Source organism: Ctenocephalides felis, unplaced genomic scaffold (assembly GCF_003426905.1).
Source record: "Ctenocephalides felis isolate EL2017-DRISC unplaced genomic scaffold, ASM342690v1 CF-g0.4_SCAFFOLD_01170, whole genome shotgun sequence".
Lineage (NCBI taxonomy): Eukaryota > Metazoa > Arthropoda > Insecta > Siphonaptera > Pulicidae > Ctenocephalides > Ctenocephalides felis.
Window position 1 is genome coordinate 77628623 of NW_020537324.1, and position 28000 is coordinate 77656622.

Sequence of the window (28000 nt, forward strand, 5' to 3'; positions counted from 1 at the left end):
AACTTGCACATTTCACAAATTGTTACACGTACTTATTTTTAATCCAAATATGATTCAGCAAATTTGATAGCAGAAACACTTGAATTTTTAAATGATTTGCTGAATACCAAACTGGCTGGAACCAACATAATGGTTTTCTTGTAAATTTTGTTGAAACAAAAACACAATATTTGGATCAATTGCTTGCAAAATATACAGAAATTCAAGATGTCTAAAAATACTGCATTAATTTATCGATCTTGAGATATCTGATGATTCAGAACAATCAGAAATTTGAAGCAAAACACCATCCAATAACAACTAATTTATAGATGATCTTCCAATTTTTTATTATTTATATGACCCATCTTTAATATAGATCCGTGGTGATCAAAAACCATAATTTATATTATTTTATCCTCCTGAACCTTTTACTTAATATCTCCTGAACTTTGTTCACCAAAAACCACAAATTTGAAAAAAATCAGTTTTGGTTAACACAATATATACAATGACGTCAAGTCATTTCATAGCAATTGACACTACATTAATTGGGGTCACCAATTATGAATGATTTCTCTAGAATGCCAATTTGATTTTCTGGAAGGGTCAATTTATTGAAGATAAATTAATAGTTTTGTGATCCAAAAATACTGCACAATTGTATTGATAATCGTCTGATTTTCAACTACAAATCTATATAATATCAGCTGATTTATTGATGATCTTTTGATATTTTTAGTGTACTGTTTTTAATTTTGATCACTTGCATTCAATTTCTTGAACCTGATTGTTTACAAATAGATCATAAATAGTGATAATGGTAATTTTTCCTGAATTTGCTTATAATTTGAAGAAAAATCACTTAGTTAACATAATTTATATAAATAGGTCTATAGTCACTTCTAGACAGGAACAACTACTGCAATTTGGGTAATCTTTTGAATTTTGTCACATTGTTCGGCAAAAATTTAACCAAAACGTGCAATTTTGGTAAAATTCTTTTGTTCCCGAATTCATTCTCTTGTTCCCGAAATTTGAAGAAACTGGTAATACTTATAAAAAAGTCAAAACAAGCACCTCTAGTACAATTTGGTTGACCTCTTAAATTTTGGTAAAAATCACTTCAAATCAATCCAAAACAAATAAAAAAATCTGTATTCACTTCTAAACAAGTATCACTACAATTTGGGCAACCTCCTGAATTTCATCACCTTGTTTAATAAAAATTCAACCAAACGTACAATTTTGGTAAAAATCTCTTGCTATTTGAAGAAACTGGTAATACTTTTCAAAAAGTCTGAGAAAGCACCTATAGTATAATTTGGGTAACCTTCAAAATTTTGGTAAAAATCACTCCAAACCAATCCAAAACTATGCAAAAAAATAGCAAAAGTCTGTAGTCACTTCTAAACAAGTATCACTACTACAATTCTGGTAACCTCCTGAATTTTACACCTTATTGGACATAAAAATTCAACCAAAACGTACAATTTTGGTAAAAGTCACTCCAAATCAATTCAAAACTATTTCACAAATAAAAAAAGTTTATAGTCACTTCTGAACAAGTATCACTACTACAATCCATGTAACCTCCTGAATTTCATCACCTTGTTTGGCAAAAATTTACCCAAAACGTACAATATTAGTAAAAATCCAGTTCTGGTACAATTTAGATGACTTCCTAAATTTTGTCACAGTGTTTGTCAAAAATTTAATCAAAATTTACAATTTTGTTAAAAATCACTCCAAATCAATCCAAAACTATCGCACAAATTAAAATGTCTGTATTCACTTCTAAACAAGTATTCTGGTAACCTCCTGAATTTCATCACCTTGTTTCACAAAAATTTAACCAAAACGCACAATTTTGGCACCAATCACTTGAAATTTTACCCAAACGCTAGCACAAACATCTTTCAACATATCTGTGACAAAAACAATCACATCCTCCAACAATTTTAAAAATCTAGGTCAAACGCCCTGCATCTACCCGTTCACCATTCTTGGTTATTTAATTTTTTTCATTTATCTTTAACACATGTTGCGTTTGCAAAATACGACATTCGATTGAACAATTAACAATGAATTCATCGTCGATAAACAATAAGATTTAAAATTCTAAATCAGTATTATATATTATTTATTTATTCTACGGTCGGTCTGAAGTCCAATCGAATCGTTACTGAGGCGATTATATTATTTCTGTGGCGGCTGCGGCTTTCTTTTCTCTCGCCACTTTCGCTTTGAGAAGGAAAATGAAGAAAACGTTTGAGACAAGAAGAGGACGACGATTGAGGAATAGATAGAGAGCTGGTAATAAAAGACAAAGAGAAACTAGTGGTGTGTGGCATCGTGCCTTAAAACAAATTGCTGGAACTTTCCGTACCGTAACGAAATGATCGAGGAATATTGAATGTTTTCGAATAGATTATTAACCAGTGTTACATGGCATCGTGCCTTAAGGCAAATTGCTGGAACTTCCCGTACCGTAATGAAATAATCGAGGAGTATTAAATGTTTTCAAATTATGGAGCAAATTTGCTCCAAGTTAGATTATAGTGTGCCATGATTCTGGTAATATAGAAAAACAAAAGAATGTATAAATATAATCTCCTATATTATTATAGATCGATGTCTAATAAATCATCGTAAAATTACTTAGTATTTATTTTTAATTAAATATACATTTAGTTATTTATGGAATACGCTCCATAAAATGGTCCTTTTAACTAGCTGGTAAAAAAAAAAACAAAGAGAAACTAATGCGGCATACATCATCACGTCATAGTTCATTTATGTTATTATTTTTGTATTACTATTTTTATTTATTTTTATTTTTATTTTTAACTTCTTTAATTTTTTTGTATTATTTCTTTTTGTACCTATCAATTATGTAAATAAGACATTAAAGTCGTAATTAACAGAAATAAATTATAACAAAAAAATATCGTGCCTTAAGGCAAATTGCTAAAACTTTCCGTACCGTAATGAAATGTTCAAGGAGTATTGAATGTTTTCAAATGTATTATTAACTAGTAGGGTGCATGGCATCGTGCCTTAAGGGAAATTGCTGGAACTTCTCGTACCGTAATTAAATATTCGAAAAATAAAAGTAATCAATAATTGTTTTAAACAATTTCAAATAGATTATTTATTATAAATACATACTGTAAACTTATTCCTTCTTAGTCTTTTTTAAATTAGGCGACGAGCGTGTTCTATAAACAACTTATGTGTATGTTTACAAATTTTTTTTTTATTTATTTATTGATTTATTATCTCTCAAAATAATATACACTTTTTAAGACAATATGCTGGGTGTTAATGCATTTAAGAGATTATCTCCTATGAGATATCTCTCTTTTTTTATTTTTTGACATTTTTTTAAGATCGTATGGTCATTTTTTACAAGAAATTTGTTCAATTTTTTTTAAATACATATTTTTGCAAGCATAAAAAAATTCAATTGCTTGTTGCTAAAAGCACAAGACATTAGATAACTAAGCGTTATAAATCAAATTCTTTACAAAATTAAAGCTGAATAAAGATGATCAAAGAAATATGTTTTCATTATTATTTAAATAAAGAATATGAACATTTTGTTTCTAGAGAAGTCATGCAATAATTCATTATTAGTATACTATTACATTTATTTTGTGTGTGTAGAAACATAGTGTGTAAAGTTTTCAAAATTTTGAAAGTTCAATTTCTAAATTTTTTTGAGCATTTGGAAATTTTTGAAAATATTGAATTTTTTTTTTTTTGAAAATGTCGAAATATTCTCAAATTTTTGTAAAAAATAGATTGTTTTACAATTCTGATATTTTTTGAAATTTCTCAATTTAGATTTTTTTGTAGGCTTGATTTTTTTGTGAAAATTTCCAAAATTACGAAATTTTTTTAACTTTTATTATTAGATCTCCGAAACCGCTGGACTTGCCTTTCCAAAAATGTAAACACTTGTTCATTTTATCAATACAAGTAAAATATATTTTGAATTAATCAAATCAGATGCTTAGTTCTCTCAAAAACTGCCATTTTTGGCACTTTTTGCCCCGTATCTTTGAAATCGTTTGACGTGTCTTTGCCAAAAACTAATCAGCACTTTTCCTTATCTATAGGAATCGAATGTTTTTTGAATCATTGAAATCGGTTGATCCGTGCACCGGAAATCGTCGACAAAAATTGTATCCGCACATACACTCTCTCACAAAAAATAACTCTACTCATCAGTTACTTAAGGGAAGGGTCTGCTTTAGAGGCTTCAAAGAAAATCGGTTTCTTTGAGGAATTTTTAGACAAGGAAATAAATATTTAAATGAAGCGAAACTTTTAGGTTTTATTGTTAGATATTTCAACATTCTTGTCAAATTTTTTCATTACAATATATGTCATAATATGCCAGATACAAGCATTTTGGGAAAAAGATGCATGTTACAATTTCCATCCAAAACAAAACAACTATATATTTTCAGTAGTATAAATTCTAGTTGAACCTACAAGATCCAGAAAAACATGAGAAATTCGCCAATTTTTCGCAACTTGAAAAAAAATCATGTTTTTTGATACAGAATTTCACTTTAGATTATTTAAAAAATGGGTTAATTACAACTTTTTTCTAAGGTTTTTTAGATTCAACTAGAACAGAATTTAATCCTGAATAAAATGAATTCTGTCTCGTTTCGATGGAACGTTCAGTATTTTTGGTATCTTTTCCGCCAATTAGAAAAAATCGTAAAAATGAAAAATCGAGAAAGTTTTCATTCCGCTCGTGTACATACTCCCAACGCTTGCTCACTATTTCTTCTGTAATTCCAAAAATAATTTGAATTTGTTTTTGAAATTTTAGGGATATATTTTTGGCTAGTTTTGGAAGACATATTTGCAAAAAAATCTTTCAATTTTTTTTTTGTGAGTCACTAAAGCAGGCTCCTCCCTATAAGTACTTACTCAACACCGACCCAGCCCTTCTACCTTTCGTATTGCTTGTAATGCACTTAAGTATGTATGTATGTATGTATGGATGTATATATATATATATATATATATATATATATATATATCTAATATATATACACGAAGGTACAAGTATTATAATAGTATGAGTGTTGGTTTGAGAATTTAGGTTCATCGAGATGAAAAGACTTTCAAAATTTTGTAGGACACGTTCCGGATCTGCACGACGATCCAAGGGGGGGCCCTTTAATTCTGCTGAGTCAGCCGAAAATAATTAGACGATGGAAACTTATTTGTGCTTAATTGGGAATAGTGATTTTTGATATTTCTATTGGAAGATTAAATTTCTATATATGTATATATCGAATCAATTGCTCTTATTGTGATTCAGTATATATGTATTTTGCAGACAAATTTTAATTTAACTCTTTCAAACAGATAACATCTTATAATTCTGGTTTATCAAATGAATTGTTCAAATTGCAACTCAATGTATATTAGTGAAACTAACGAAAATTTAATTAAACCATTTCCACAACATAAAAACAATAAAAATATATACCAAAAAATTCAAAATTATCCTTACAGAAACGTTGAAAAATAATATAGACTTTTTTTAACCAAATATCCTTCATTTATTAAAATTTATTTAAAGAACGATTTGCTGAAGGTTGTTTCATTCAGCTATAAAAGCAATACATGAATGCAACCTAACAAGATTCCATGAAATTGAAAAATAGAACTCTTCCGACAAACAACCTCAGTTTTAGAAGACCTTTGGCTTTGTTTTTATTTTTTTTAGGTTATTCCTAAAAACTGTTTTGTTCCAAAATTATAATTTTTGTAAAATATTTAATAACATTATTTATTTAGCACCTTGTCAATGGACTAAACAACAAAGTTTTTATATAAGTTGGTGAAAATGTTTTTATTACATCTTGCATACTTTTCGAATCACCATTTGATTCACCAAAACACACAAAAATAAAATAATAAAGCTTAAAATGACAAAGTCACTTATGTAATATAAAAATTAATCTCGAATTAAAAACAATTTTACGGTATGAATTTTCTCTATGTATCATTTTTGTATGGAGATTATTAGCACTGAAGATAAAACAAATATAAAGTCGAAACGTATGCAAGTAATTTTTATTATTAACTTCTCGTGAAATGAAAATTTTTATATATTTTTATGTTTCAGAGGCTTCTGAACATTTTAGCATACCTCGGAAAAATGGATGTGTGTATATATATATATATATATATATATATATATATAAATTATAAATTGGTACTTACTTTGACATGTTACCTGGACGGATTCTTCTAATACTTTTGTATGAACAAATTGTTTCTTATATCACATTTTTTGCACAAAATCACACTTGCACTTCCTATTGTTTGTAACAATCACATTCTGCAAATTAAAAGTTCAAATAAACATTAATAATAATATAAACATCACTTCAATTTAATAAATTATATATATATATATATATCTTCTGATTTCTATAAAATTATTTAAATTTATATTTACGTAAACAACTTGATTGCATATATTATTTATAAATATAGAAATGTATATATATTTATAAGTATAGAAATAATATATATATATATATATATATATATATTAAATTAGTGTTTTTAAGTATTTTATTTATTTATTTTAGATAGTTTCCCTTTTAATATTTTTACACTACATACATTCAGTCCGAACGTAAACTTTAGATAAATATTATTTCTTGAAACCATTAACCAAAATTTTTTATATTAAACTTTAATTGCATATAAACAAATTAAATATTTAATAAGTTCAGTTCATTAGATAAAATTTTGATCACAAATAATATTTATAAGAATAGTAATATTTATATTATTCATTTTTTATCCTATAAATTTATGTTTAAAATTAAAATTAGTTATTTATGTTTATTATTAATTAGTTATTTATGTTTGAAATTCAAATTACGTAATAATTTTTGCAAAGCCAGAGGTCCCAATAATTCAAAAAATAAGTTTTAGAAAAATGCCATTTAGAAGTCGCAAAATCAAATATTTTTGTGACATATGGTTATCAAAAACTTTCAAGAAATTTCAAAATTTAAAGAAATTAAAAAAGTTAAGTTTTCAAATTTTTTTTAAAAAATGCATTTTTTTCAATTTTGTTCAATATTTAAATTCTTTAAATGTTTTCATAAATGTTCAAAATTTAAATAAAATTAAAAAAATTAAATTAAATTTGAACTTTTCACAATTATCAGCGTTTTCAAAAAAAGGCAATTTTTTCAATTTTGTGGAATATTTAAATTTTTCAAAAAAAAAAGCGATTGTTTTTCCAATTTTGTTCGACATTCAAATTCTTTAAATGTTTTCAAAATTTTCAAGCATGTTTAAAATTTAAATAAAATAAAAAAAAATAAGTTTTCAAAAATGTTCAAAGTTTACACAAAATATCAGTATTTTCAAAAAAAAAAAAAGCATTTTTTTTAAATTTTGTTTAATATTTAAATTCTTTAATTGTTTTCAAAATTTTCAAAAATGTTAAAGATAAATAAAAAATTTAAATTTAAAAAAAAAAATCAAAGTTTTCACATAATATTAGTATTTTCAAAAAAAGCGACATTTTTCAATTTTGTACAAATTCTACTATATTCAAATTCTTTAAATGTTTTCAAAATTTTCAAAAATGTTCAAAATTAAAAAAAAACAAATATTTAAGTTTTCAAAAATTTCACAAGATATCAGTATTTTCAAAAAAAAAATATTTAAATTTTTTTTTAATTTAAAAAAAAAAAAAAATTAAAGTTTTCAAAAATATCGTAAGTTTTCACAAAATATCATCGTTTTAAAAAAAAACATTTTTTCAAATTTTTGATTACTTTTTACAGAAAAAAAGCTATTTTTTTCAAATTCTGTAAATGTTTTCGAAATTTTCAAAAATTAAAATACTAAAGATTTTAAAAATTTTCAGAGTTTTCACAAAATATCAGTATTTTTTTCAAGAAAAAATGCTATTTTTCCGATTTTGTTCAATATTCAAATTCTTTAAATGTTTTCAAAAACGTCCAAAACTATTCAAAATCTATTTTGCTTTTCGAGCCTTTAAAAAGATAAAAAAAGCGAGAAATTCCAGCAATTTGTCTTAAGGCACGTTTATAATTATTTAAAAATACTTTTTAAGACTTTAATATAAAATTTTGAGTAAAAATAATAAATGTTTCAATATTTTGCGCTCAAGATTAATTTTAAGAATTAATTAAATAATAAACCAAAAGTGTAGAAAAGAAACTCTACTGACGAGCAAAATAGAAAAAATGAGACTAATTTTAAGATACTAATAATTACACCGTATTTTTTACAATAACAAACTTTTATTAATTGTTTATAAATATTTTATCACGATATAATATTTATTAATAACATAACAACGAATAAAACAAATTATTTCAGATCTTCAGAACTTAATTAATTGTATATAAATAATTCAAGTACTTGAAAATCGTCATATGTAATTTATAAAAAAATAAAATTAATACAAAAGTAGGAACATAACAAAATAAAAAATTTATATTTTTTTTAAACACACTATTTATGATTCTAATTATTCAAAATTGCATTTATTATTAATGTTAATTATTTATAAATAATTTAAGAATTAAAATCCGAAAATATTTAATTTAAACAAACAAAATGTAATTCAGAATTAAAATTTATAATAGATCACCACACTTTTTGTTTAATATATCATTTATTATTTCTAATATTGTTATTTTGTTATATTTATTATTATCTATCACTTAATGTTTTAATTCCACTTTTTATTTATTTTATTTATTAATTTTATTTTTATTATTATTTGCTTTTATTTTATTTTAAATTATCATACTACGGATATCATTTTAATGTGAATTCTATCGTTTGTACTCTTATTTATTTAAATTGATTGATGTTAAATTATTTAACAGTAGTAATAAATATTGTAATTAAAAAAAAATTATTCCCGAAGCCCAAAATTATTTTTAGAACAAACTTTAATTGTTTTTAATCAATTTAACCGCTTAAAACCGACAATATTTAATTTAAAAATAAACAAAATTAATATAAATCGCAGAGTAAAACATTTTCAATTTACACATCACACTTTTGGCTAAAACTGTAATTTTTATTAATAATTTATTATCCATAACGCACAAAATTATTTTTATCGCAATTGTTAATTGTTTATCGATATTTTAGCGTTAATTTTCATTAATTTATCAAGTTAGATAATATTGTAATTTAATATAATAATCTACCTGTTGTCGGCGGTTTGGAATAAAACTGAGTCCACCATTATAAGACACGCTCAGTGGAGTTGCCGGGTTTTGTAATCCGACATGAAGATCTATCTGAAAGGAGAAAAAAAATATAAATATGTGTATATATATATATATCTTATATATATATATATATATATAAAAGGATCGTGTTAGTTAGAACACCTATAACTCACGAACGGCTGAACCGATTTAGCTGAAAATTGCTAGAGAAGTAGTTTAGAGCCAGGAGAAGGACATAGGATCCTTCGTTTTTCGTTCAAATTGAAAATTAATTAATTATAAACTCTTCATTGAGTTTATTCAATCCATGATTCATATTTTATTATTTTCAGAAATAAATATGAATAATCAAGAACGGTATTTTATTTTTATTTTTCCCAATTAAAAAAACTTCTTATTTAATGTCATTATGACGGAACAAAGTTCGCCGGGTCAGCTAGTATATATATATGTATGTAAGAACTAAAATTGAGCAAAAATTATAAAAGAGAGAAGAACAATAGGTTTCTACTAATTAGGAAGAAACTACTTAAATGAGACTACGCCCAGAATCCTAAATTGCATATAAAGTATCATTAAGTTCGTTGGTCTTCTCTTATTAACTTTCCGTAGGGTAAGTTATTGCAGTAGTCCACAAATCGAAATTGAATTTTTTTTTGCAATTCTACACGTTTTGAAGGTTTCTGAACGCTTTGGCTTACCTCAGAAAAAACTGATGTGTGTGTATGGACACAACTTTTCGTCCACGTTTTCAGGCGCACGGATCAACAAACATTCGATTCCTATTGATAGAGAGATATGCTGACTAGTTTTTTGCAAAGGCAGGTCCAGCCGTTTCGGAGATACGGAGCAAAGAGTGCAGAAAATATAAATCGAGTTTTTGAGAGATCGGAGCATCCGATTTGAATTATCCAAAAAACTTTGAATTAGTAATGCCGGGGAGAAGTGGTGATCAGATTTTGGTAAAGGCAGGTCTAGCCGTTTTGGAGATACGGAGATAAATATGCAAAAATGACAGTCATTGAGAGAACTAAGTATCCGCTTTGAATGATTCAAACAACTTTCTGTTTGTGTTCACAAAACGATTGTTCTTGTGAAATTTTTATTTTGTTTGAAATTTCTGTTTTAATTTGCAAAAATAAAGGTTAAACTTAATTTTATTCTTCGAATATTTCTCTATAGTACGGAAAGTTCCAGAAATTTGCCTTAAAGCACAATGCCATACACCACTAGTCTTACTAATATTTTTACCCAAACTGAAAAAAACCAGAAATACCGAAAAATAAGTTCTAAATGTTGAAAATATCCGAAAAATCAATTTTTTGAATCGAAATTTTCCGAAAAATAAGTTCTAAATATATGAAATTTTAAGTGCTTTAAAATTTAATTACATGTACCTAATAATACAACTACCTAAAAATCCAAATACATAAAAAACAAAATCTGAAAAGTTCCTAAAATCTATATATGTGAACATCGATTAATGCATTAAAAATCCAAATATTCCAATATTAACAGTTCTAGGTGAGCTAAAGTAAATTTAAGTCACTTTATATAATCTAAGTCACTTTATATAATTTATATTTAAAAAAATCTAAGTTCCTAAACGCCTAATATGGAAAAATCCAAAAACTTTAAGCATTTAACATTTCAACATTTTAGTGCATATATAAGCCAATGTATCAAAATCTACCAGCTTGATAAACAATTTTGGAAATCTAAACATATCAAAAAATAGAAGACACATATATATAAAAAATAGAAGTTCCTGAAATCCAGATAAATGCTTAAAAAAGCTAAAAAATGAAAATCCAAGTCGTCTCACCTACCTAAACCGAATTATGTCAAAATCCAAAACTAAATATTTAAAATATTTTTTAGAAAGCAAATTTCGCCTAATAATTCAACCTAGATAGTTAATTATAAACACAAATTTATACAAATCTAAAAATATCGAAATCAAAGTTCCTAAAATCTAGCTATGTTGAAATCAAAAGTAGTTCAAAATTATTTAAAAAAATAATTGCTTATAGAAAGTAAAATATTAAAATCTAATTATTTAATAATCCAACTACCAACAAATCCAAATACCAAAACAACTAATTATATCAAAATCCAAGTATGAAATAAAAGCTAAGCAATAAAATCCAACATCCAAGACTAATCCAATTATATCAAAATCCAAGACAAATGCAAATTTTCCAATCTATTAATTTTATAAATTAATAGAGTAAAATGAAACCTGTACTTACTGGCAAACTAAAAAAGAAGATTTAACTATTTTTTTCAATTTTATATCAATGTTTTAAATTTGTTAGAATTACCCTTTTTTCATAAAAAATAATACTGTATGATAGATATAGATATATTATCACATGAGCTTGCTCTTTTATTTTTAACTTTCATTTGATATTTTTATTATTATTATTATTATTATTTTTAACTTTTATTTGATTCATTTATTTATAAAATACCTTTATATATCAATTCATATTAAATTCTTATTAAATCTTATTTATCTCACCTGTAATCTCCTTCTCTCACACTCCATGCTCCTCCAACAACCTGTTTGAATGTTTCGTATTCACCGGACAGGTATCGGCGTCATTCATCACGGCATCTCTTTCCCACTTGAACAAAATGTATGAAAATCCACATGCGGCATCTCTCTCCCACATCGCTTTATAAGTCGAATGAAATTGTTTGATTTTGAAATTCCTGACACACGTTTGTACGTATGTTAAAGGCAGAAAAATGGATTTATGTAATAAAAAACATGGTTAAAAATTAAGAAAAATATTTATACATGTATTAGATTAGTATGTTGTTTATATAATAGTTTAATATAATTATTATATATAATAAGTTTAATTAAATTGTCTTATTTTGTTTATACTTGCGTGCAAAGTTGTGATGGATTCTTTAGATGATGTCATTTGTAACAAAAAAAGGATTAAAACAGAATTTTGGAATGAATTATTTAAGTATATAAAATAATTTTATATTAAATATGTGTATAAAATATTAAGTAAATTCCGGCAAATTTCAAACATCTCGGATAATCTTGATGTGCTGATCGTACACAGCCTAAAATTGAGAAAAAAATACATAAATTAATTTATTTTGTTGTTAAATGATAATTTTAATAGACATTGTTTTCTAATAATTTAAATTATTTTTTTCTAGGGATATATTTGGAAAATCATTGCTTTAGTCATAAAAATTATTTATTTAAAAATCCACAAGTATGATGAAAAATATTGTATAATAATTAGCATTAAAAAAATTGAGCTATTGAAAATAAATTCAAATAATTTAAAAAACAATAATTATTATTTTTAATTAAAAGCAAAGGTTATTATTATAGTACAAGATAATAATTCAATATAATTTATTATTATATAATCTAATAATTTAAATAAATTTATCCCAATGTATTAAAATCCAACTAAATTGAATTAGCTTCAAGAATTAGTCCTTTATGTATTGAGCAATATAAGGGGATTGCAGTCAATTTTTTACATTTGTTTAAATTACATTAAAATTTTGTCCGGGGCACTCTTTTTTATTTAGCTTATCAGAAACTAGATAAAATTTATTAATTTTCTGTATACATTGCTTTTTGTAGTGTGATACAAAAATTTCAAACAAAACTAGTTTGAATCGCCGTTATGATTTTTGAATATATACGATATATGGATTGGTGTCAATTTTTTACGTTTGTTTAAATTACATTAAAATTTTGTTCCGTGTACTCTTTTTTATTGAGCTTATCACAAACTAGATAATATTTACTAAATTTCTGTATAAACTGTTTTATATGCCGTGATGCAAACTTTCTTGTAAAAAAATAAAATTAGTGTGAATTCGACCTTAAAATGTATCGAGCAATATATGGGAATTTCGGATTTTAGATATTTTAAATAACATTGCAATTTTATTCCGAGCACTCTTTATTATTTAGCTTAGCAAAAACTAGATAAAATTTATTAAAATACTGTATAAACTGTTTTATATACCCCGATACAATTTTATTTAGGCAAAAATAAAATTAGGTAAACTAGTCTTTAATGCATTAAACAATATATGGGGATTCGGAAGACTTTCTCAGAGTTTTTCAAACAACATTAAAATTTTGTTCGGGGCACTATGTTTTATTTATCCCAGCAGAAACTAAATAAAATTTACTAAAATTCTGTACAAATTGCTTCACATACCCCTATACAAAAATTTTTGTGAAGAAATGAAACTATTGTAAATTACTCTAGAACGTTTGTAGATATTTTTAAAAAACATTAAAATTTTGTTCCGTGTACTATTTTTCATTTACCTCAGCAGATAAAATTTACTAAAATTCTGCATATACCATTTTGTAAACCCCGATACAAACTTTTTGTAAAAAAAATACTTGAAACACAAACTTATTGGTTCAAACACTCAGCTCTTTTAAGCCAATTCTTTACATATAAAACCTAAAAACCCAAAACTCTAACCTCTAAATGACTTCCTAAAAGACTCAAATATAATATATTAAACTTACAGTAACAGCAATATTCGTATCAACTGTCAAATTTACTAAAATTCTGTATAAACTGTTTTATATACCCCTATACGAAAATTTTTGTGAAAAACTGAAACTATTGCGAAATACTCTGGAACGTATTATATGGATTCAAGACACTTTTTAAAATTTTTTCAAATAACACTAAAATTTTATTCTGGACACTCTTTTTTATTAAGCTTAGCAGAAACTAGATAAAATTTACTAAAATTCTGCATATACCATTTTGTAAACCCCGATACAAACTTTTTGTAAAAAAAATACTTGAAACACGAAAAATTTGTTTGGAGCACCCAACTCTTTTAAGCCAATTTTTTGAATATAAAAACTAAAAACATAAAATTCTAACTTCCTAAATGGCTTCCTAAAAGACTCAAATATAATATATTAAACTTACAGTAACAGCAATATTCGTATCAACCGTCAAATGGAAAGTTTCTGGTGCATCCTGAGCAAAATCTTCACCAGGAATTTGTACTGGTCTCGATTCCATCAAACAGTCGATTTGCTTCTGTTTTTCCTGCAGCAGAGACAGACGATTTGCAGTCCTAAAAAATAATTGATATATGGTTAATATATTTTTGAAATAATTTTTTTTTAATTTCAATAATTATTACAACTGTTAAATAATTAACATCTAGCAATATTGAGAAATAATAACATAAATTTAAATAAATGAGAGTGCAAAGGATAGAATTTGATAATATGAAACTATAAATGAAATATACATAAAACAATGATATATACGTAAGACTAGACTTTAAGAGATAGTGTAGATATTATGTAATTTAGTATATGGCTAATGTACTAGTTTATAAAGCCAATAAATCATAAATAAAAAAAAGGGATAGAATTTACATTAAAATGATATCCGTAGTGTGATGATTTAATATGAAATAAAAGCAAATAATAATAAAAATAAAATTAATAAATAATATAAATAAAATTGTCACTAAAATGTATTATATCGAAAATAAAAATTAAAAGTACTTTGTAGAAAAGTATAGGAAAAAAACGATCTTAATCCATAATATTACCCAATTACCAAAATACTGTATATACTGTATATCTAAGTATAGTATAAATTTTATCTAGTTTTCACTAATATCAACACTTCATGATGTCCGAGAAAAAAATCAAAAGTTATTTGTAGAAAAGTAAAAAAATTACCCAAATCCATATATATATATTACTAATTACTAAAATACTATAGTCCGCATTTCAATATAAAATTATGCAAAATTTAGATATCTAAGTATATACACAAGTTTTTGCTAAATGTTAGTAAATTTTATCTAGTTTTCACTAATATCAACACATTATGATGTCCGAGAAAAAAATCAAAAGTTATTTGTAGAAAAGTAAAAAAATTACCCAAATCCATATATATATATATATTACTAATTACCAAAATACTATAGTCCGCATTTCAATATAAAATTAAGCAAAATTTAGATATCTAAGTATATACACAAGTTCTTACTATATTTTAGTAAATTTTATCTAGTTTTCACTAATGTCAGCAAATTATAATGTCTGAGAACAAAATTAAAAGTTATTTAAACAAAACTTAAAAAATGTTTTAAATTTTTATAATGCAAGTGACCAAAACACTAAAGTCCGCATTTCAATATAGAATTATGCAAAATTTCTATATCTAAGTATATATAAAAGCTCCAAATTTAAATAATAGAAATAATAAGATAATAATAATAATAAAATTATTATTATTAAATTGTGTAGATTTACCTGTCGGCATGTTTTAGGGTTGCAAATGCTTCGAGGGCTTTTGGTAACTTGGAGAGTCTGTACATTTCTATGATGTCCCTGGACATTTTTTCCTCCTAAAAAAGAATAGAAAAACTAGGTGTAAGTTGCATTTTAACTTAATGGTGGTTTAGTATATTTTATCTTGATTTTGTTGAGCTAAATAGAAAAGAGTGCCCTGAACAAAATTTTAATGACATATTAAAACATATAAAGAAGTGTCCCGAAACCCCATATATATTGTTTAATACGCTCCAGAATAATTTACAATAGTTACATTTTTTCACAAAAAATGTTTGTATCGGGGCATATAAAACTGTTAATACACATTTTTAGAAAATTTTATCTAGTTTCTGCTAAGCTAAGTAAAAAAGATTGTCGGGAACAAAAATTTAAAGGTATTTCAAAAAATGTAAAAAAGTGTCCCAAATCCTTATATATACATTAAGGACAAGTTCACTCTGGTTTTATTTTTTCAATAAAAAAAATTGCACCGGGGCATATAAAACAGTTTATACAGAATTTTAGTAACTTTTATCTAGTTTCCGCTAAAATTAAATAAAAAAGTGCCCGGAACAAAATTTTAATGTTATTTAATAAAATGTAAAAAAAATGTCCTAAGGTCCATATTTGGCTACTTGCTTATAACATCATTATGATCATTTTTTTTAACCAATTGACTGAATATAGTCGTCACGAAAATGTATCAAAACGAATATAACATATAAGACTATTTATAAATCAAAATTTTTAATAACAAAACAATGCACTAATAAAGATAACTTAAGACCAAATATATACCAAAAAAAATCCTGTGACAAGAAAAATACACTCACTATCATTTTATAGTCAATTTATATAAAAAAAGAGTGCGCGTAAGGTTCTCACGCGATTGAAGTAAAACTTATTTGCTACTGTACAAGATGGCATTTAAATAAAAATAAATGCATCATATAACAATTTAGAATAATTTTCATTAGCAATATGGTAACACTCGTGATTCACACATTTATTAGTGTCGTCAATCATTATACACATTTATATAATGATAAATTATAAATTATATATTTATAAAAGCACTAAAAATTAGTGTAATATTTAAAAATAATTATTTAATTAAAGTCATACTTCAAATATGACATGATCGGTTTGTCATTGTAATAAGGACAATAAAGGACTTGGACCTTTATTAGAGAAATGAAGTAATTGCTGATTAATAAATTCTATAATATTAGTTCACATAGTTGATTATGTTAAACAAAACTTAAACAAATATTGTTTTTGCAAATTCACTCATCATGTAACAATTGTGTTTGAAGAACTTGCCTAAAAAATATTACTTATTTCAAAAAATTGTGAAATAGTCATCAGTTTTACAATTTGTACGCATAGTAGACATATTCAAGAATGTCATGTGCAAATTTCATTGGTTTTGCACAAACGGTGTATTAATAAAAAATAAAAGAACTCTACTTTTACACAAATAAAGTATACTATGTAAATTAATAATGAGGCGAGTGCAGGTTTTGGAAAAACATTATTTAACTCAAAAAATTGTAAAATAGTCATCAGTTTTACAATTTGTACGCGTAGTAGACCTATTCAAGAGTGTCATGTGCAAATTTCATAAGTTTTGCACAAACGGTGTATTAATAAAAAATAAAACAACTCTACTTGTACAACAAATACAGTGCACTATGTAAATTAGTCGAGGCGAGTGCAGGTTTTGAAAAAAAAATTTTATCTCTAAAAATTGTATAAAGGTCATCAGTTTCAGTATTTGTACTCATAGTAGACATATTCAAGAATGTCATGTGCAAATTTCATAGGTTTTGCACAAACGGTGTATTAATAAAAAATAAAAGAATTCTACTTGTACACAAATAAAGTATACTATGTAAATTTGTAATGAGGCGAGTGCAGGTTTTGGAAAAACATTATTTAACTCAAAAAATTGTGAAAAAGTCATCAGTTTTACAATTTTTACGCATAGTAGACATATTCAAGAATGTCATGTGCAAATTTCATAGGTTTTGCACAAACAGTGTATTAATAAAAAATAAAACAACTCTACTTGTACAATAAATACAGTGCACTATGTAAATTAGTCATGAGGCGAGTGCAGGTTTTGGAAAAACATTATTTAACTCAAAAATTGTATAAAGGTCATCAGTTTCAGTATTTGTACGCATAGTAGACATATTCAAGAATGTCATGTGCAAATTTCATAGATTTTGCACGAACGGTGTATTAATAAAAAATAAAAGAACTCTACTTGTACACAAATAAAGTATACTAGGTAAATTAGTAATGAGGCGAATGCACATTTTGGAAAAGCATTATTTAACTCAAAAAATTGTAAAATAGTCATCTGTTTTACAATTTGTACGCATAGTAGACATATTAAAGAGTGTCATGTGCAAATTTTACATAGTTAGGACAGTGTATTAATGAAAAATAAAAGAGCTCAAAAAGAAAATAAAAGAATTTTAATAACTTCAAAGATTTATAGAAACTACGAACAATATAGAAATAATTTCTAATCAATAAAATTACGTTTAGTACACGAAACAAACTTTTAATTTGTTTTATTATTTTCAAGGAACATGGTAAAATATTCTTCTGATTCAGGCATTTTTCATTAAATCAAGATTTGTACTACGATGTAACTTTAAAATGTTTATTTATCTATCTATGTCGATTTCCTTGTTGATATCGGTACGCATACAACGACAGATCTCTATTCACATACACGACGTCTAATCACAATCGACCCGTATAGAAATGATATCATCGAGAGCGAATGACGAATCATTGGCACTCAACTCTTATCTTCCGTTGCATGTGTACGGACTTACGCCCTAGTCGCGCCTAAAAAGTTTTACTTCAAAAAACTATGCTTTATTAATACCTTTTCTTCGTGTCGTCTCATTTCCAAAGTTTGCATCATATTAAGACCATGTGGAGAAAGTTCTGTACCATCAGGGATGTTCATCAGTTGCTTTTTGAAGGACAATTCGAAATTTTTGGCAGACAACAGGGTGATCTAATGGGAACAAATTTAGCATTACCAATTGAGAAACCATGTGAATTATTAAATTTATTATTATACTTTATCATGGATGTCCAAACTAGATTTTCCACCATCGACTCCATATCTATTAACAATGTCTTCATGGACTTTATCATCGCAACAGTCTAAGACTCGTAACATGGCATGGACCTAAAAAAATAGAAATGAATTATTAAAATTTGGTAGATTTGTTATTCTGGTTTGTTGTTTTACCTTTGCTCGAATGCAATTTTTAAAAGGTAAATTAGTAAATGGTAAAACATCTATTTCTCCGCATTCCACAATCTGTGTGATATCACCTGGCGACATCTTGCAGCGTTCGATCAAAGGTTCCACATAGGTGGTGACAGTTTGAATTTCTTTAAAAAAAAATAATAATAATAGATTGATAATATGTTTAGGTATAATATACGTGAATTTCAAGCTTGTAATGCAAACGGCGCGTCCTGAAGAGCTCGTTAAAATCAAAATGCTTAAAAGAGCAAAACTTTACCAAACGTGTACTTTGTTCGTAAAATTAATATTACATAATGAAAAATGAAAGTAATTGGCCATTTTATATTTTTTACATTTAAACAACTCATGTAAAAATATCATATTAAATTTACATGTTTGTAATACAAACGGTGTGTCCTGAAGAGCTCATTAAAAATCATTACGCTTGAAGAGAAGCTACTTACAAGAACTTTACTAAACGTGTACTATGTTCGTAAAATTAACATTTAACATAAAAAATGGAAGTATTTGGCCAATTTATATTTTAAAAAACTCCATAAAATATTTGCCAATTTCATATTTTACACATTTAAAAAACTTCCTGAAAAATATCATATTTAATTTGCATGTTTGTAATACAAACGGTGGGCCCTGAAGAGCTCCTTAAAAACCACAATGCTTAAAGAAGCAGAGATTTACTAAACGAGTACTTTGTTCGTAAAATTAATATTAAAATAAAAAAATTTAGCTATTTCATATTTTTACATTTAAAAACTTGTGTTAAAATTGCATATTCAGTTTGCATGTTTGAAATACAAACGGTGCGTCCTGAGGAGCTCGTTAAAAATCAGCGTGCTTGAAGAAAAGTTACTTAGAAGAACCTTACTAAACGTGTATTTTGTTCGTAAAATTAATATTATATAATGAAAAATAAAAGTATTTGGCCATTTCACATTTTTTGCATTCAAAAAACATATTGAAAAACAATATTTCAAAAAAGATTTTTTGCAAAAACATTTAAGAAGTGAATATTATTTAAATCAAATATTTTAGCAGAACCAATATTTAATGGAGCACTTTTTTACGATTGTTTAAATAACATAAAAATTTTGTTCCTGCACTCTTTTTTATTTAGCTTAGCAGAAACTAGATGAAATTTATAAAAGATGTGTATTAACAGTTTTATATTCCCCTATACAAATTTTCTGGTAAAAAAATAAAATTAGTGTGAACTCCTCTTTAATGTACTGAGCATTATATGGGAAAAAAATAAAACTAGTGTGAACTCGTTCTTAATATATTGAGTAATATGTGGGGATTCGGGACACTTTTTTTAGATTTTTGAACATAACATCAAAATTTTGTTCCGTGCACTCTTTTTTATTTAGCTCAACAGAAACTAGATAAAATTAACTAAATTCTGTATAAACTGTATACAAAATTTATTAAATTCTGTATAAACTGTTTTATATACCCCGATACGAACAATTTTGTAAAAAAATAAAACTAGAGTGAACTAGTCCCTAATATATGGAACAATATATGGAAGTTTAGGACGCTTTTTTACATTTTTGAAAATAACATTAAAATTTTGTTCCGTGCACTCTTCTTTATTTAACTTAGCCGAAACTAGATAAAATTGAGTAAAATTCTGTATAAACAGTTTTATATGACCCGACGCAAACTTTTTTGGAAAAAAATAAAACAGATGTAAACACCGTTAGTCTCACCTTTAACTAACTTCAAATTTACAAAAAATCTAAACAGAATAATATTAATAAGCCTAATTTTTTAGGCACAAAAAATATCAATGAACCAAATACTTTTACCCAAAGTTATTGGCAATTAAAACTTTTCGAAATTTCTTAATCAAAAATTATGAGAAATACTTATAAGTATAAAAATACGTATAATAATGAAAATGTAAGTCTTTTTCCGATATTTTTTTTATAAGCGTACTTGTATGAACATAGTTCAAATTTCGAAGCTAGTTTTTTTGTAAATATTCTAAAAGATTTATTTTTTAAAAATCTACACAATTTGTATATACACACGTACTATGATGTCAAATACTAAAATTCCAAACTTTTCTCACAACATCACGAGATATTTACACAATATCTAAACAAAGTACCGGGATAAAACAATACTATACATACAAAATTAAAACTTCAAGGAGCTCCTCAGGACAAACAGTTTGCACAAAACGTGTACAATTTGACTATGTTATACACTAATACCATCACTATACTGTCAAATACTAAAATTGCCAACTTTTCTCATAAAATTCCGAGATATTTACACAATATCTAAACAATGCATCAGATTAAAACAATACTATACATACAAAATTAAAACTTCAAGGAGTTCCTCAGGACAAACAGTTTGCACAAAACGTATACAATTTGAACATATTGTAACTTGGCACACGTACAATGGTACCAAATGCTAAAATTACAAACTTTTCTTACAAAACTTCAAGATATATAGATAATATCCAAAGAACGCACCAGGTTAAAACAATACTATACATACAAAATTGAAATTTTAAGAAGCTCCTCAGGACAAACAGTTTGCACAAAACGTGTACAATTTGAGTATGTTATACACTAACATCTTTACTATGATGTCAAATACTAAAATTGCAAACTTTTCTCTCAAAATTTAATAAGATTTAATACTAACTGACCTTTGTCCTTGATGTCGCATCTTTTCAAATTAAGATGATCAGCAGACAGTTTTCCTTCTGAATTTTCTTCATCCCTTTTGAAATATATATATATGTAAGGTTCAGAGCTTCAAATTCATATATCTAGTTTTCACCTGTATAATTTGGCCAAAAGTTCAAAAATCCCCTTCCTGGCATTTTTGCCCCTCCAAGCCAAAACCTGAACATGAGCAGAAATTGCAAAATCGCTTCTTCCAGCATTGTCGTAACAAAAATCTACCAGCATTCCTAGCCAAGGTTTGCGATAAGGATTTGGAATTTTCTAGGGAAAAAAATTATGTAACAAAATTTGTTTAGTTTTCTTTAAAATCTTCTCTTACCTCAATGACGTCCAGAATTGTAAAAACGCCTCCGATTCGCAAAAAGTTCTCCAAAGCCTTTGGACAAGGCAAGATCGTCTTCCAGATGAGGTTGCATAAACAAATCATAAATCTAAAAAAAATACTAATAAAATACTAACTAGTGGTGTATGGCATCGTGCCTTAAGTCAAATTGCTGGAACTTCCCGTACCGTAATGAAATATTCAAGAAATTTCAAACGTTTTCAAATATATTATTACAAATACTGTAACTTTCATTATTCTAGCTATCTTATTGTTATATCTGAGTAAATCAAATCATAAATCAATTTATCCCCAGGACATTAACAATCGTCATTTCATTTCGAATTCAATTTCATTCTAAAAAAATAGTTGCCTAATATTTACACAAAATTGCAAAAGTGCTCCCGTATAGTCACAGTCTAAACGCATTTGCAAATTATTCTGTGCAACATTTTCACTTATACTGTGCTTAGCTTGGCGGCATTTTCACATTTTTCAATAGTTTTCACAAAATTGGAAATGTGCTCCAGTACAGAAACAGTCTAAACGCACTTGGGTAAACATTTGTACCAGAGTGGCGCTTAGACTGTGCTTAGCCTGGGTGATTTTTTGAATTTTTAATCCAAAATTACAAAAATATTTTTCGAAAAAAAAAATTAGAAACAAAAATTTCTTTTTCCAAAAGCAATTTTTTTGTTGAAACAAGCAGAAAGTTTCTTGAATCATTTAAATCAATTATTATTATTATTATTATTATTATTACTTACGGTTTATACAAAAACCAACATTCCAGAAAACCGGTTTTCGAATTTTAATTTTACTAAAAAACCGGTTTTAACCAGTTTCCAAATTTTATATAGAAAATACATTTTTGCTCGAACATTCTGTAATTTATCCGCAAATTTAGTGTAATTTAGAGCAGTATTTGACTCAATTTATTTATTGTTCGTTTTTATATATAGTAAACAAAATTATTTTAATTTTAATTAATAGAACTAAAAAATAATAGTTTATCTTGATTAAATAACTTTGAAAATAATTATTCGTTATTCATGCATTATTTTCATATATAATAATAAAAATATTTTTATGATAGTGAAAGGAAAGTTTTCGAATAAATAAAAATAATGCATTTTTAAATAAAAAATCATTAAATTAAAAAAAAATTAAAAAATTGTGCCCATAATTATGAAAGTGGTCTAAGTCAAAATTTAAAAAAAATGAGTTTATCAGTTATTTCATACTAAATGTATTCAATGTAATTTTTACGAAATTCTCAAAAATGAACCATTAGATAGTGGTTGTAATTTCAACATTATATGGAATTCATTTAGTGTTAATTATGAAGGTGGTCTAAATCAAAAATTTAAAGAAATTATATAAAGATCTTGAAAATGGCACGTGGCCTTCTTTGACGCGTTTCTGAACTACATAATAAAATAAATGATAATCAAATTTTAATAATAACGACAATTTCATTCAGGTTTATCTAACCATATAATTCAGTTTGGATAAAAATGGATTACCGTTTGAAAATAATTAATAAATGCTCACGAATTATTTCAATAAAATTATTGTTTCAAATAAAACTCAAAATTCTTTATTGCTTTAAGTCATTTATAGGACATTCAGTTAATTTTGAAAATGGTCTAAGTAAATTCAAACTTCAAAAACAATATTATCGTATGAAATTCACACAAAATTCCATATTCATAATACATTTCCATTAATTAAGACTAATAAAATTAAAAATTAAAATGTCGCATAATGTAAAAATATTTTTTAATTTATTCAAATGCAATTCGAAAAATATCTTGAAACAATAAATATATGACTTAGACCACTTTCATAATTATGGGCACATATGTTGATACCCACTTGTTAATATCAATATTAGTTTTAAAAACAATTAAGCTAAACTCGGGTATTGTCTGTTCCGTGCAACTTTAATTAATTTTAAACATTCTAATTGTTTTTTGTTTAATAAAATATGATTTTAAAAAACTGAGAACGTCTATCGAATTGCTACTTAGACGTGTCCTTTGTTTACTCACAAAATTTCCTGAAATAGAAATTACTCTCATACTTGTGACCAAATTATGCTTAATTGTTTTTAATGTCAGATATTATAATTTTAGGTATTTTGTTCTTTAATTTGTGGCTTCTAGGGTTTAAAACTCTTTTTTTAAGTTTGAGTAGAGGAAGTTACTTCTTCAAGAATAAGTCACACTGATTTAAATTAATATATACACTGGTATAAAAATCTAAATTAATATATACAAAACCTTTCTGGGAACCATTGCAGACTGATAAGATATCAAATGCTATTGAATCGATATGATTTCAAGAATCAAAACGCTTTCATCTATCTTTTATATTTGGCTATATTTGTCATTTTCCATTTATACAGTGAAAACCGACTTTTTTCACTAAAAAAACGGTTTTCGAATTCCATAATTTTCGCCAAAAAACCGGTTTTTGAAAACCGACAAACCCTAATTATTACCTGTCGCTCATCCCCTGGTCTTCCCTCCTGACATTGACAACCCTATCGCAAGCTGTTTTCACTAAATCGATTAATCGAAAATTCTTGGTGGGTCCTGATATGTAGTGGTGCTCCTTGTGATCACAATGGGTCACCATTAGGTCGAAACATCGAGAAATTATCCTTTGGGCGCACAAAGTTAAGGGATTTTCCAGGCAGAGGTTGGCCAAATCTAAAAATGATAATTAGAATTTTAAGGAGCTCCTCAGGACAAACAGTTTGCACAAAACGTGTGCAATTTGAATATGTTGTACACTAACACTTCACAGTTTTCGATAGCGTTCAGTTTATTTCAAAATCGATTTCAAAGTATACCGAGTTGCTCTACGGTTTGGGTTGCAAGAAAAAATTGTAGAATATTTAGTTTTGAACAAATTTCCCATATACACCATTCATATTGATCGAATGGTTTGGAAGATATGACTGATTTAGTAACGATATGCACTTTAGAAAAGTTGTCACACTTAATAGCATTAAGTTTATTTCAAAATCGATTTCAGAGTATACCGAGTTGCTCTAGGTTGTTTTGTTGTTAGAAAATTTTGTAGATTATTTAGTTTTGAACAAATTTCCCATATACACCATTCATATTAATCGAATGGTTTGGAAGATATGACTGATTTAGTAACGATATGCACTTTAGAAAAGTTGACACACTTCTGGGTATTTTCAATAGCATTAAGTCTATTTCAAAAGTGATTTCAATGTATACCGAGTTGCTCTAGGGCATGTTGTTGTTAGAAAAAATTGTAGATTATTTAGTTCTGAACAAATTTCCCATATACACCATTCATATTAATCAATGGTTTGGAAGATATGACTGATTTAGTAACGATATGCACTTTAGAAAAGTTGACACACTTCAAAACAATACTGTACATACAAATTTTAAGGAGCTCCTCAGGACTAACAGTTTGCAAACATGTATAATTTGAGTATGCTGTACCTTGACACTCGTACTATGAAGTCAAATACTAAAATAGACAACTTTTTTTTACAAAAATTTAAGATATTTAAACAATCTTTGAACAAAGTACAAGGATGAAACAATGTTATAAATATGAAGCTAAAATTTCAAGGGGCTCCTCAGGACAAACAGTTTGCATAAAACGTGTACAATTTGAGTATGTTATACACTAACACATGTACTATGATAACAAATACGAAAATAACAAACTTTTCTCACAAAATTTTAAGATATTTAGACAATCTTTAAGCAACGTACCAAGTTAGAGCAATGTTATAAGTAAGAAATTCTATATGCATGATTTTATATAAATTGTAATTATGCAATTTATTTGTAAATTTTATCAAGATTTATTTGGAAAAAAGAGAGAATATTCTATTTTAACCAGATAAAAAGTTAAAAGAATAGAACTGAGAGAATGTTTCACACTTTTCTGCAAAAATGTTCAAACAAAAAAACTGACTAATAATCGTTTATTCGGTTAATTAATTATTGGATTTCAAATTACAAAATGTAAAGTAAAATTAATAATTTACTTGGTTTTGAAAAAAATCCTTGTTACGATTTATTCAGATTTATTCAGTTGAGAAAGAATATTCTATTTTAACCAGACAAAAAGTTATAAAATAAAAACTGCAAGAATTTTTTAAACAAAACAATAAGTAAAAATCGTTTGGTTTAAATTAGAAATTAGTATTGATATAAAATAAGATACAAAACACAAAGTAAAACTATTACTTTATACAATCCTGAGACTTAGTAAGTATTTAACAATTTCCAAGACGAATACAAGTTGGATTTAACAAATTTTAGTAATATTTACTATTATGGACATTAAAAACATTAACAAATGTAATACACAACCATTTCGCATCATTAATAGAAATGTAGTTAATTAATTATGTAAATGGTATATATGAATTAAAATGTAATTAATGGATTGCGATAAATTTATTTCAAAGTATCATTATCCCTCCCCTGCATTTTTTGTATATAGATAGAATTTCATTGTTATTACATAGTTTATGTATTTATTTTGATTTAATATGAATTTTTTGTTATTATATTTTTTCTAGTAAAGCTTCGTGCTTTATTTAGTTAGCATGAGTAAGTCTATATGACTATGTCACAAGGGACTATATATATAAATTTATGTTTAAAAAAAAAAAATTACTAATAAAACTAAAATTACAAATCTCTAAACAATGTACCGGGATAAAACAATATCATTGATATAAAATTAAAATCTTAAAGAGCCCTCAGGACTAACAGTTTGCACAAAACGTGTACAATTTGAGTATATTGTACACTAACACACGTACTATGATGACAAATGTTTAAATTACAAACTTTTCACACAAAATTCCGAAATATTTAAATAATATCTAAACAATGCACCAGGTTAAAACATACTATACATACAAATTAAAATTTCAAGGAGCTCCTCAGGACAAACAGTTTGCACAAAACAATTTGAACATATTGTACATTGACACACGTACAATGATGTCAAATACTAAAATTACAAACTTTTCTAACAAAATTTCAAGATATTTAGATAATATCTAAACAATGCACTAGGTTAAAATAATACTGTACATACAAAATCAAAACTTCAAGGAGCTCCTCAGGACTAACAGTTTGCACAAAACGTGTACAATTTGAGTATGTTATACACTAACATCTTTACTATTATGTCGAATACTAATATCACAAAACTTTTCTGACAAAATCCCGAAATATTTCGACAATATCTAAACAATGCACCAGGTTAAAACAATACTGTACATGCAAAAGTAAAAGTTTAAAGAGCTCCTCAGGATAAACAGTTTGCACAAAACGTGTACAATTTGCGTATGTTATACCCTAATACCTCTACAATGATGTCAAATCCAAAAATCACAAACTTTTCTCACAAAATTTCAAGATATTTAGATAATATCTAAACAATGCACTAGGTTAAAATAATACTGTACATACAAAATTTTAATTTTAAGGAGCTCCTCAGGACTAACAGTTTGCACAAACGTGTACAATTTGAGCATGTTATACACTAACACCTTTACTATGATGTCAGATACTAAAATCACAAACTTTTCTCACAAAATTCCGAGATATTTAAATAATTTCTAAACGAAATATCAAGTTGAAAGAATACTTCCAAGAACAAAAATTCAAAGAGCTCTTCAGGACGTTCAATTACATAACTTATTATTACTTACTGTAAACATCTCTCATCTTTAGATCATCTCCCAGATCTTTAGAGCTTGTCAGAATTAAATCAGCATTTCTGCATTTGTAAAAAAACGGAATGGACTTTTGAGACAAGATGGAAGCGATTGTATCTTCTTTGGCGTCCATCATGCAATCCGATGTTTAACAAAAACCTTAAATAAATTGTAATTAATAATAAAAATAATATAAAGTAATTATAAAATAAATTACTGCTTACCTTCTAAATTCTTTTCTTAAAAAAAACTATTTCAAATTTCACAAGTCCGATTTTGATTTTACGTCAAAATGACATTTGCAATTTTGACATCGGATTAAAACCTTG

At 26.1% G+C, this 28000-nt stretch overlaps 2 protein-coding genes across 2 annotated transcripts in view; both read right to left on the reverse strand.

Moving 5' to 3' along the window:
* LOC113368484 overlaps positions 1-28000 on the reverse strand; it is a 58842-nt gene that overhangs the window by 21453 nt on the left and 9389 nt on the right. The gene's annotated exons all lie outside the window — the stretch shown is intronic.
* On the reverse strand, positions 12150-28000 carry LOC113368483. The gene is made up of 12 exons (XM_026610032.1): positions 27896-28000; positions 27666-27830; positions 24438-24648; positions 21929-22040; positions 21704-21870; positions 21570-21643; positions 18878-19023; positions 18704-18814; positions 18503-18637; positions 15574-15668; positions 14222-14372; positions 12150-12350 (listed from the first exon to the last, which is right to left on the reverse strand). The coding sequence occupies exons 2-12, from the start codon at positions 27805-27807 to the stop codon at positions 12309-12311; spliced, it is 1386 nt and encodes a 461-aa protein (XP_026465817.1). The 5' UTR covers positions 27808-27830; positions 27896-28000; the 3' UTR covers positions 12150-12308.

Coding starts and splice junctions, on each gene's coding strand:
- LOC113368483 (XM_026610032.1), bottom strand. CDS start 27,807: ATGATGGACGCCAAAGAAGATACAATCGCTTCCATCTTGTCTCAAAAG. Junction 21,644..21,703: donor CTTTTGGCCAAATTATACAG/GTGAAAACTAGA, acceptor ATATTTCAAAAG/GGATGAAGAAAATTCAGAAG. Junction 18,815..18,877: donor AAAATTGCATTCGAGCAAAG/GTAAAACAACAA, acceptor CTATTTTTTTAG/GTCCATGCCATGTTACGAGT.